The sequence below is a fragment of the Zophobas morio genome, unplaced genomic scaffold (assembly GCF_036711695.1).
Source record: "Zophobas morio isolate AGI-343-1 ecotype UQ-CSIRO unplaced genomic scaffold, CSIRO_AGI_Zmor_V1 ptg000004l, whole genome shotgun sequence".
Lineage (NCBI taxonomy): Eukaryota > Metazoa > Arthropoda > Insecta > Coleoptera > Tenebrionidae > Zophobas > Zophobas morio.
In genome coordinates this window covers 8,985,185-8,997,864 of record NW_026972109.1, presented here as the reverse complement: position 1 = coordinate 8,997,864, position 12,680 = coordinate 8,985,185, and the positions used below count along the sequence as shown (strand labels likewise).

Genomic DNA, 12,680 nt, shown 5'->3' with positions numbered 1-12,680 from the left:
TAACAATCAAAACATTTTTTTATTTCTCGCTCAGCAGCTTTTTTTCTTCCGGTCGTTTTAACACAACTTTGTTTTGCAAAGTTTCTTTCATTCGTACATTTCTTCGTCTTTGTTTCATTATAAAATACAGGACTAAGAGTAACCCTGCGACCATCATCACAACTCCAATTGTGGTACTAATCCAACGAACGTTCAATATTTGCTTTAGCATAAAAAGCTCACTGTCTGGAACGTCAATTCTGTGATCGAACCACATGATTGGAAGGAACGCTGTAGGCACGTTTTCGTATATTCTAAAAATTAAAATATGAAGCTCACTGGATGTCACAAGGGTTTGTTATTTACGTTACGCCAGGAATGGAATGTAGTAGTAAATTTATTTGTAACCTTGCTCGAGCTTGTAGTGTAAATCCGGTATACTGTAATTAATAATCCTGAAAACTGTAAACTCCCCAAAAAAATAAACTTACAGGTTCAACGACTATATAAAAATCGTGTTTCTCCTTTTCCGGGTGTAAACCCTCTACTAAACTGTTAAAGTAAGGTTCGGCTTTATGGAAGTGTGGTAAAGACCCAAAAGCAGGAGAGCCGTATCGACACCTCGAAATGTTAAACACACCATAAGGGAGGCAGTCGCCACTGCAGGAACATTTAGTTTCTGGATACTTGGTACCTACAATACTTGGTCACGATTTATTGTTTTCAAATGGTGTTCCTACCATTATCTAGCATGTAGTCATCCAGTTGGTACTTTCTTCCACTTATTCCATCCACGTCTACGTCACCGACATATTGAAGAACCACCGCCCGACACAATTCCATGGAAAAGATCTTAATTCTATCACCAAGCGAATCTTGATCAAACTTCTCACCCGTACTACCATCAATATCAGCACAAGTACCTTCGTAGTACGGGCTTTTGCTCCAATAGTTCCACTTGTAGATTTTTGCAAAAATGGAATTTATCCCGGTCCCAGTATTGTAAATGCCTTCCAAATCACTAGTACCATTTCGCTACAAAGACAAATTTAGAACAAGTGACCAGTGTTTCGCGGATTTACTTACTTTATAGAACCACCCGAATCGTTCCCAAGGTGGAATTTCAGTACCAGCGAAGAAGGGGAATGTTTTGGCCATTTTAGTGAGAGTGTCTGGATATCCTGTGAATAGAAGCTCATCGATGGTACGGGATATGTTAACCGTGGGTGCTATTCCAGATAGGGTTAAGGAGAGGCCTCTACGTACCACGTAGTTCCAATTTCGGGAAACATGGGCAGCTGCCTGCAACAATAAAAATATCAATATATTTGTCAAACTAGACCAGAAGGCATTGTTTTTGGATAGTTTATGCTTTGTGTATTCTATATGTCCTAGGGCTGTAGTTCAGAGATGGAAGCGCATGACGTCATTGTCGATTGCGACACCACGAAAACGGGTTTTAATATTTCTTCGTTTTAGTTTTTTCCAATCCTCAATTAACTTGTTATTTTGCTTGTTAATTATTGACACAAGTTTGGGGTTTTTTGTACGCTCTATTTATGTCTTATTTTTATAAATTCAAGTACCGGTGATTTATTAATGTGAATGACACTAATTATTTTCCGGTAAATTGATTAAGTAATTTGTATGGACGCACTATTTTGATTATTTTGTTTTTGTAGAGTAATTTGTTTTAACCTTGCTGCCAAACTTTTTTTTTAGTTCTTGCGTCAGTAAAAGTACACTTGTTTGCTAAAAAATTAATTACTTTGTAATAACTTCGAATTTACTATTGTTGCTGATAGTATTTGAATAGAAGGAAAGTAAAATTTAAAAAAATCACACATACGAAAAGTACTACTGTTGTTTACAATATTCCATTTATTACAAAAGCAATAAGATTGAAGCTTAAAGTTGGCCCCGCCCACCCACCCGTTCTCTCTTTTTGTTCTGCAGAAATAAAAAATAAATATTATAGCAAATAAGTAGTATAACAAAAAAATTAGGATTAACCCTTTTTTTAACAGCTTACGTTCTATTAGTTCGCATTCTCGCTCTACAAAAGAACATATAATTGACCCCGCCCACCCACTCCGCCTCCATTTCAGTGGTTCATTTTGTCTAGTCCCAATGAAAGGTCGATCTCAATTGAAGAGAGATAAAATCGTTAGAATGAGAACAGTGTGTGCGGGCGGAGCTAGTATCTGACAAGATAAGATTGATTTTGGTAAATCACATATATGGGTGGGCGGGGCTAGTACTTGTTAAGATATGATTGATTTTGGTAAATGACATCCTCTAAAAAAAGGAGGGTGGGTGAACAAAATTAAAAGTAGTCACTGGAAAGAAGAAGGGGTGGGTGGGCGGGGCTACTGCTTGCTCCTGAAACTAGTCTTGTTTTATTTAGTATATAATGGAAATTGAAAAATATCAATGTTCTATTTCCAAAATTTTCTAGGAAAGTGGTGGTGAAAACTAATAGAATCTAGGATGTGTCAAAAAGGTAAAAAAAGCACTAATCGTAATTTTTTTTTTATACTATTTGCAACTGGAACTGTAAAAATTGCTATATTTCAAATGACGATTTTGGAAGAAAGGTAGAAATTTTAGAAAATGGTTGAAAAATAGTCGAAAATGTCAAAAGTGCCAAAATCAGCTTTATCTTACGAAATACTAGCCCCGCCCACCCGCCCCTATTTTCTTGGAAGATATGTGATTAGCCAAAAACAGTCTTGTCCTAAGCAAATACAAACCCCGCCCACCCGCCCTCTATTTTTTCGGAAAGTATGTCATTTGCCAAAATCAGTTTTATCTTTGCAAGTTCTAGCCCGCCCACCCCCACTCTTCTCGTTCTAACGATTAATTTTATTTGTGTTTAGTATAAGATCATTAATTTCATTCAATGCAGATAAAATTAATCAGTGAAATGAAGCTAGGGTGGGTGGGCGGGGCTAATTATGTTTTCCAATCAAGTGGTAGTGAAAACTAATAGAAACTAGGATGTGAAAAGAGTAAAAAAAAAACACTAATCGTAAATTTTTTGTTATACTATTTGCAACTGGAATTGTCAAAATTGCTATATTTCAAATGGCGATTTTGGAAGAAAGGTAAAAATTTTGGAAAATGGTTGAAAAATAGTCGAAAATGTCAAAAGTGCCAAAATTAACTTTGTTTTACGAAATACTAGCCCCGCCCACTCGCCCCTATTTTCTTGGAAGATATGTGGTTAGCCAAAACAGTCTTGTCTTAAGCAAATACAAACCCCGCCCACCCGCCCTCTATTTTCTCGGAAAGTATGTCATTTACCAAAATCAGTTTTATCTTACCAAGTTCTAGCCCGCCCACCCCCACTCTTCTCCTTCTAACGATTAATTTTATTTATATTTTGTATAAGATCATTAATTTCATTCAATGCAGATAAAATTAATCAGTGAAATGAAGCTAAGGTGGGTGGGCGGGGCTAATTATGTTTTCCAATCAAGTGGTAGTGAAAACTAATAGAAACTAGGATGTGAAAAGAGTAAAAAAAAAACACTAATCGTAAATTTTTTGTTATACTATTTGCAACTGGAATTGTCAAAATTGCTATATTTCAAATGGCGATTTTGGAAGAAAGGTAGAAATTTTGGAAAATGGTTGAAAAATAGTCGAAAATGTCAAAAGTGCCAAAATCAACTTTGTTTTACGAAATACTAGCCCCGCCCACTCGCCCCTATTTTCTTGGAAGATATGTGGTTAGCCAAAACAGTCTTGTCTTAAGCAAATACAAACCCCGCCCACCCGCCCTCTATTTTCTCGGAAAGTATGTCATTTACCAAAATCAGTTTTATCTTACCAAGTTCTAGCCCGCCCACCCCCACTCTTCTCCTTCTAACGATTAATTTTATTTATATTTTGTATAAGATCATTAATTTCATTCAATGCAGATAAAATTAATCAGTGAAATGAAGGTAGGGTGGGTGGGCGGGGCTAATTATGTTTTCCTGATTTAACCAATAAAATAAATTGATACATTCATTATTTTTTTTGAGTCACCTGTATAAGCAAATCTAAAAAATATGAATACAATGATGACTCACAAGTAAAATCTCATGATATTTTGCACATTTCGGGCAGATTTAAGAGTTTAACTTGTTACTATCGAAATTTGCAAGTTTTAAACACCTTTAAATTTCGCAGGTTTTTACAAGGTTAATAGGAACAAAATCAGTTTTATCTTAACAAGTACTAGGGTCGCCAACCCGCCCTCTATTTTCTCAGAAGATTTGCCATTTGCCGAAATCAGTCTTATCCTACCACGTACTAGCCCCGCCCACCCGCCTCCTATTTTCTTAGGGGATATGTTATTTGCCAAAATAAGACTTATGTTAGCAAGTACTAGGAGCGCCCACCCGCCCTTTATTTTCAAAGGGGGTAGTACTTCCTAGTACTTGGTAAGATAAGTCTTATTTTGGCAAATGACATATCCTCTGAGAAAATACGGGCGGGTGGGCGGGGCTAGTACTTGCTAAGATAAGACTGATTTTGCCCCTATTAAACTTGTGAAAACTTTGTTGAATTTAAAAGGTGTTAAATTGCAAATTTCCATAGTAACGAGTTAAATTCCGAAATCTGATTGGATGTTTTTGAGTCACTCTGTTTAAGCAAATCTAAAAATTATGAATGCAGTGATAAATCACGAGTATAGACTGATCATATTTTGCATGTTTTAGATAGTATTTATCCGGCAAAATTTTGAGTTGATCAGTTTCTTGGAGGGGATAAGCGAATATATTTTGATTAAAAAATTATTATGCTTACCATAAATTTAAAACATCTAAAAGATTTCAAAGCATTCACTTTGGCAGATTCAAAATTAAATTGCAAAATGTTTTATAATTTTGACTTTTTTCCAAAAATTTGGACGTTTCGGGTACAAACTCTAACAATCGGCTCATTACTTGTTGAGATTATCGGCAGACAGACGGAAACAGGAGACCTATCTTTTCGTACTCTAGGGGTCATGATAGGTCGAGAAAACGTAAAAGTAGAGAGTCAGTCGGCGGACTCGATTACAATACTTCCTTAGCTTACGCTCGGGAAGTTTTTACTTCCTTCACTTTTTTAAGTGAAAACAAAAATAGGCCAAATAGCGGTTTTGCAGCTATATGTACAAACACGAAGTGGTGAATCATACAACAGATATTAAATACCTGAACTTTGTGTATGTTTAAAAGTTAAAGATACACGATTATGACGCATTTTAGCCTAGTGCAAGTCATCTTTGAAATTACTCTATTTGAGATTGATTACCTTCAAACAGTAACAAAATAATTATTATGCAAACACGTGTAAACTGTAAAACTGGTAGAAATTTGCGGGATATTAAAAAAAAAGTTCAAAGTAGAGGACAATTATTCGAAGTGTTTTTCAACATCAACAGTAACTCTATCAAATTTCTCATTTTTATTTCTAGTTTAAAAGTTACAGTTGAACAAATAAATTGATTTATCTAAGAATTTTGTGGTGTTATGCTTGAAAACGTCAAAGGGAGCATTATGACTATGAGACCAGTACGTGCTACTCATTGTTGTTCATATTCTTGTGTAATTTTTTGTTTTGTTTTACGACTTGTAATTACTTAATACAGACAACTGAGCAAACTTTGAAAATGGGACAACCGTTATAAAATTTCGATAATTTTGAAACACTTGTATCTTTTACAGAAGTAGGATGAAACATACTTGATAATTCGCTTTTCGTTCAGATAGAATTAAAATTATTAATTGCTACGAAAATTAGAGTATTAATTATAGAAGCATTTGCAAGGCGCAGATTCTTTATTAATCCTAGTATTTTATAAATAACGTTAAAATCAAAACCAGCTCCCAACCTTCTTTTTTTGTCGCATATCTCTAAAAACCAGATTTTTTTAGAAACCAGATTTTTTTGTTGCGAAAGGACATTTCAAATATTCAGTTTTTTGTAGTAGTAGTATGATTTTACGGAAAATTTTAATTTATTTGTTTAACCCTGCATGTTTCTTCACCCAAAGTAAGGAAAATGAAACTAGCAGCATGACATCGAACTTTAGATCTAAATTTAACAAAACCATTCGCTAAAACATAGAGTTACTCACAATAGACACTGGGTTCGGGCATGTAATTCTGTCTTGCAAATCTCCATTACTTTTGTCTTCACTGTAATAATAATACTTTATGGGTCTAAAAGTCACTGTGTTGTTGTCATTCCACACGATATCAGTCTTTCCCAGATCCACCATGTACGTATAAGGTCCCACTTCTGCAAACCTCGGCTTGACCCCCTTACTATAGATGTCTTCTGGGTTCGTCCAATTAAAAAAATAAAAATCTACAGACACTCGAACCGGGAAATGTTTCCATAAATTGTAAACTCGCGACTCCGGTCTTAAAATAGAATTGTAAAAAACTAAAGATTTTAAAACAATTGGTGTCACAAAAACTATAACAAGTCCCGCAAAACACAGAATCGATGATACTATGATTGGCCAAGGTTTCTTCCACATCGCGAACCGGCGTGTTAGGTACTTCTGTGGTTTATTTTCGCAGGTGAATGAGATAAAACCCGGCAAGTCGCATGTTTTGAATTGTATTGCATGTTACGCAATTGGTAGCACTGTAATCTTTTTTATATATAACCGGTGAACGTTGAACGATGCATTTGGAAATTATAAATAGGAGCGCTCCGACAAAAAACGCTAAAGCCGACAGTATTCGTCGGTAGGCTAAAATAAACTGCCTAACAAAGGTTGAGTGTCATAAATTAGTCATTATATTTATCACAATCAGCTATTGTTACCTTGGTGTGATGGTTCATATTTTTTTTTTAATTTAGACAAGTGGATCATTTTTTCATGCATTACAAACGCCACACCTTGTGTTAAAAATATTGTTTTGGTTTTTGTGTATTGTACGATTTTAAAGCTGGGTTTTAATAGAGCTTGATGTACTGGAGTACCCATTATTACTTAAGTAATATTAACTTAGTATCACTGACTATTAAACGCGTGCAAGGTAAACCGTATTTTGTTGTCTTAATGTATCAAACCAGAAATTTGTCGCTATAGTTGTTAACAATGACCTTGTAGGTGGCAAAATTGATAAAATAATTGTAGAATTGCGTATGCATCATGAGCGTTATTGTCTAATAATTGGAGTTATGTTCTCTATATACAGGGTGTCAAAAACACTTATGAAAATGAATTCGATCATAGCACTTTTTCGGAAACGACGACTCTTTCTAAATGTTTACATAAGATTGCCACTGTTTAATGGTTCTTGAAAAAACATTATTATATTGTGAATATTGCATCCTTAAAATTGACGTCGGGTTGCGTAGTAAAAAACCCAAATTCGTTGTTATACAACATATGGTAAAATAAGTTGTAAATTTGGCAGTGCATATTTAATAAGTTCAGCTGAAAAATTAGCTTCGTTTTATTCAAGGCTGGTTTTTGCTAATTGAAACATAATACATTACAATGCAATAATTTCCAAAGGAAATGAATTTCGTCTGACTGAAGAGTTATTTGTGTTGCAAATGACTAAAAAAACTTCCAAATTCTAATAATAAATTACCATTATATTACCCTTCACTTTTTGGAAAAAATAAGCGTCAGAGTTATGTAATCTCATTATTTATAAAATTGAAGTTAGGTACGTAAAAATGTGCGTTAACTTAAAATAGTTAATGACAGACAGCTGAAAAGCAAAAACAAAACATGGCTTTAATTCGTTTTGACTTATTTTGACTTAACTTTATAATTTGCCAAATAACTTTTATTTTCTAGGTTGTCTTTGCTTAATTTATGTTCTTGAAACGTACTTTTGCTAAAATTTGGTTAATTAGATAAGAGTGTCTCACATAAAACGCTAAAAAACTTAGGGTTAAAATCGTTCGCTTCGTTGACAATAGTTTTATTACAGCCATTGTCAGCTGGGCAAGTAAAATATTTATCTGAAAGAAAACAAACAATAGTTTCCCCAATTCTAATTCGAGTTCCTTAACAATAGATTACTACTGCCGGTGATATAAATAAGTCATAAATAAGGATTTAACTATGCCGTGACCATTATACAGTACATGTCCATCACCAGCAGTAGTAATCTATTGGAAGTTAACTTTTGCAAAATGGGGTACTATCATAAAACCGAATTAGAACTGGGGAAACTATAAAAACGCAAAAACACGTCGATTAGTCTGCAGGGTTATTACATATAAGTCCCGGAATGGTAACTTTTTTTTTAGTTTTTTTTTTTCTGAAATTTGCTGTGGATATGTAGTTAAACATGGCGACTTGATTACAACTTTTTTCCTTTTTCTATCGCTTTGGGTTCGACGACAGACAGGGTCGCCTACTTTTTTTTAATGGAACAACCAGATTTTTTGATATTTTCTGAAGCAGAATAAAAAACTAATTTCAGAAATTATCAACATGTTTATTTCTACTGTTACAAAAAAATTGAAAAAAAAAATCACAAGAAAACACATACCATTTTAAAATCATACATAATTCATTGAGACATTTTGTTGATCGATTACATCACTGCCAAGTTGTAAGCGGAGAACAATTTGAACATTTATTGCAGTGCGACTTATAGTTTATTATTTATTACTATTTTCAAAGATGGCGATGACGTGAGTTTACAGTATTAGGTTTTTTTTTTCTATTTTTTGTATCAGTAGAAATAAACGTGTTGACAATTTCTGAAATTCGTTTTTATTCTGCATCAAAAAATGTCAAAAAAATCTGGGTGTTCCATAAAAAAAATTGCAAGAATATTTTATTGTAGGTGCCTTATTGTGAGTATCTCATATCTCTTGGTAATCTTGGGTTTTTCCAACCCAAAATCTTACATATTTAGGTAGGTACCTAGTAGGTAGAAGGTTATTTCGACAGAAGTTCTCTCGCCCCTGAATATATTTAATAAAACAAATCCAGCTTTTTCGAATTTTTTTTGAGAAATTTTTTTCAAAAATCCTGGATGTCTAGGGTGAAAATTCTACACTGATTCATACAACCACAAGTGCAGGAGTATCTTAATTTATAAAATTTAAGAAAATTTTTTATTATAAATTTTGGAGATGATGTCATTCCATTGGTGGTGGGGATGATTAGCCAAATATAGCAATAATCGGTCCAGTAGTTTCGGAGATTACTTATTCCAGAAAATATGAAAAAGGGGTTGACTATTATAAAGTTAGAAAACCAAAATTTGGTACTTTATGTCCTCTGCGAAAGTTCACTGGTGATCATTTTGAGAGAGTTTTTTGTGCCGCGATCAAAAGTTTTTCTTTTTACACAATTTCTTTCATGTAGTGCTTTTTGCTCTGGTTTAGACTCGATTTGATCCAAAATTTTCTTTCTCTGAACCATCACTTACGCAAAAACGTAAAAGTCGGAAACGATCCGAAAATTTTGGAAAAAGCAAAAAATTGTAACTTTGACAATGGTAATGTTGATCTTGCTCTTGGTGATAATCTAATGTCTTCTAGAGCAAAGGATGACAACGAAAAATTGGTGGTCAGTGGTCGTCGAATTGTTGACATGGGTCATTTTTTGAACAGTTTAAAGAATATCAGGCATAAAACTTGTTCATGCACTTTTGTTGATGTTGACACAATTAATGAAACACGTTTTGGTTTCAAAAGTATTTTTACATTGGTCATTGCATTGGTTAAGCGGATTAATGCGGTGGACTATAGAGTCGGCTGATAGTGCCCTCTAAGGAAAGAGATGGTCAATCAATCAATTGATTGTGCTTAAATGTACACACATTTTACACTCGTCAAAATACAATGTCTGTGGGTAGTGGATCTATGCTCTTTCGAGTGAATGCGACTTTAACTTTGCCTTCAATTCTGTTTCCTCATTACGATTTAGGGAATGTAGTTTCATTAGTTAATAAGTTCGTGTTTGTGTTTAGAAAGAAGGGAAAATCGTTAATGTAAATGAGAAATAATAATGGTCCCAGGACTGACCCGTGGGGCACTCCTAGTACCACTGGTAGCTTTTCCGATTCAAGGTTATTATGTCTTACTGACTGAAGCGTATTTACCAAGTAGGATGTTATTATGCTGCAAGCGAGAGGATGTAAATTGTAGCAGTACAACTTTTTTATTAATTCTGAGTGGGAGACGCAATCGAAGGCTTTTGACAAGTCTAAGACGCAACCGATGTTATATCTGCCGCGCTCTAGGTAATCTCCAATAAAATTTGTGAGATCAAGAGTGGCTTTGGTTGTATATTGACCTTTTCGGAAGCCGTACTGACTATTTATGCTTTTTTATGCACTGGTATCACTGCAGCAATTTTGAGACAGTCTGGGAATGTTGTGGTCCTTATGCATTCATTTATTAGTCTAGTTATTGATGAAATGATGGTGTCTTTGATAGTTTTAATAATATGAACGCTTATGTTATAGCAATTTTTTGAATTGCTATTCTTTATCTTGTTGATAGTGTCTCGAACACTAGAGACTTCTGAGAAATTAAAATATTGTTGCAGTTCTTAATAATTAAGTCAATGGGATCTTGAGTAGGACGTGTTTTTATTAAATTTGGCCCGGTTTTAGTAAAGAACTTGTTGAAATCGTCATTCGAAATTTCACCGTTTGCCGCACTACCTATCAATGAATTTTTATTTCGGCTGTTATTTATTACTTGCCAGATTGCTTTACTTTTGTTGTTTGATTTATCTTTAAAACTCTTGGTATAGTTCACTTTTTTTATTTTAATTGTTTCTTGGTAAAGGTGGCGACAGTTATTTCTTGCCTTTCTAGTCACGTCCGTTTGAAGAATTTTATAAAACTCGTCAAGGAATGATAATAATTCTTTGCGTATATTTCGCAATTCGTCATCAAACCACTTAATGTCCATTTTGCTATTATTGGTTTGTTTCAAGGTTTTTTCTGGGAAGGCAAGATTTATGTTGTCGATAATTTCCTTCATAAATTTAGTATTGACATCAAGGGTTTTATCGTAAACGAAGTACTAGTCAGTTTTACTTATATTGTTGTATAATTTGGACTTGCCTAGTTTAGTAATCGGGCGGCACTTGTATGTAAAATCACCAGATGCCGGCTGATATATATTTATAACAATAAGTTTGCAAGAGTTGACTACTTAGTGATGCTGAGATTTCCCAATGATTTTCAATAGACATGTTTTCCAGATTATGTAGAGTAGTGTATTGTAGATTTTGTGCTGCGAATAAGAGGGAACCTCCATGATTAGTCAACTTACGGCAAAAACTGGATGCTACTTGCACATTTTCGATAGAAAGATTGTCCAATTCCGCGTTGTTTTGCCAAGGAGAAATTTCCCTGATGTAAGGGTACGTGTCCACTGGAGAGCAACTCTCACGAGAGTTCTGATTTTGATTTTATACCATCTTTGATCTTAAGTTGTCATTTCAAATTTCAAAGGTCTATTATTGCAATGAATTCAGTTATTACGAAAAAAGTACACGTGAAACAGACTTAGCGAAGATCACTGTCGCACTTCGAAATGCGTTCGTATTGTGAGAGTCGCTCACAAACTCTCTCCGAGTTTGTGAGCGACTCTCACAAGGTAAAAACGATATGCTTACCCAGTTGAGGGCAGGCCCGACCATGGCTTTACGGGCTAATTTTGGAATTATTTCTCGCTACCGCCCTCTCAAGTGGACACGTACCTTTTAACAGTAGTTCAAACTCTTGGAGTTTTGATCTAATTGATTGCGAATTAAGCACAAGGATTCTTGGCTCTTTAGTTGTTGTTGTCGGGGTGGGTGAAAAAACCTGTTAATTCGTGTTCCCTTAGGCCATATTTCAGATTTCATTACGGTTTCCAACTCATCAAAGTTCAAAGTTAGTTTGAAACTGGAATAGAGTCCCGAATACTTTGAATTCAATTTTTCGATATCAGATTCGTTAAGATGGGATTTCAGGTGTTCTTGAAGCTGTTCTTTAGTTGTTTTAGGAGATAATCTGTATACGTGAATGTAAGCTTTTTTTGAGATAGCTTCCAGACGTGTAGTTCCAGGGAGGGATCCAATAACTGTTGATTTAAGTTGTCGATTTTTGATTTTGTTATCAATAATAGGCTGATCCTTTTTTTCGCCAGAGGGTTCCTCAACCTTAGATTTGTTCCAGCCATTTGACTTAGGTTTATTATTGTTGTTTGCTGTTTTTAAGGCAGGTGGTCCTTATCGTTGGTGTTTTTCTGAGCAGTGGTATTTGTTTCTCTTTTTATTTCGTTGTTCGGTTTCTCGTTTAATGATGTTTTTGCTTGTGGTTTTTATCGAGGCTGTCATGGGAAGTTGGTTATTTAGTAGTTGTATTTGCTATCATAATTCATCAACAATAATGTTCTTAGCATAGAAACAACAGAGTAACAGATAACAATTTTGGTAGAGTGACCAACTGAAACTTACGACTAATAAATACAGCAAATACCTGTTTTTGAGTTGTTTATCTCATTTGCCAAAATCACTCTTATGTTAGCAGGAATTAGCCCCGCCCCCCCACCCTCTCTTTTCTTAGAGAATATATCATTTGCCAAAATCGAACTTATTTTAACAGGTACTAACCCCGCCCACCCGCCCTCTATTTTCTTAGAGGGATCTCATTTGCCAAAATCACTCTTATCCTAACAGGTACTAGCCCCGCCCACCCACCATCTCGTTGTTTAGAGGGCAC

At 34.7% G+C, this 12,680-nt stretch overlaps 1 protein-coding gene across 1 annotated transcript; it reads right to left on the bottom strand.

The window, feature by feature from the left end:
• LOC135140495 (protein peste-like) lies at window positions 1-6,721 on the bottom strand. Its single transcript, XM_064071073.1, has 6 exons — window positions 6,098-6,721; window positions 1,066-1,281; window positions 720-1,014; window positions 471-673; window positions 346-419; window positions 1-293 (listed from the first exon to the last, which is right to left on the bottom strand). Exons 1-6 carry the CDS (start codon window positions 6,503-6,505, stop codon window positions 20-22), a joined length of 1,470 nt encoding a protein of 489 aa, XP_063927143.1. The 5' UTR covers window positions 6,506-6,721; the 3' UTR covers window positions 1-19.
• Between the last annotated feature and the right edge of the window lie 5,959 nt (window positions 6,722-12,680).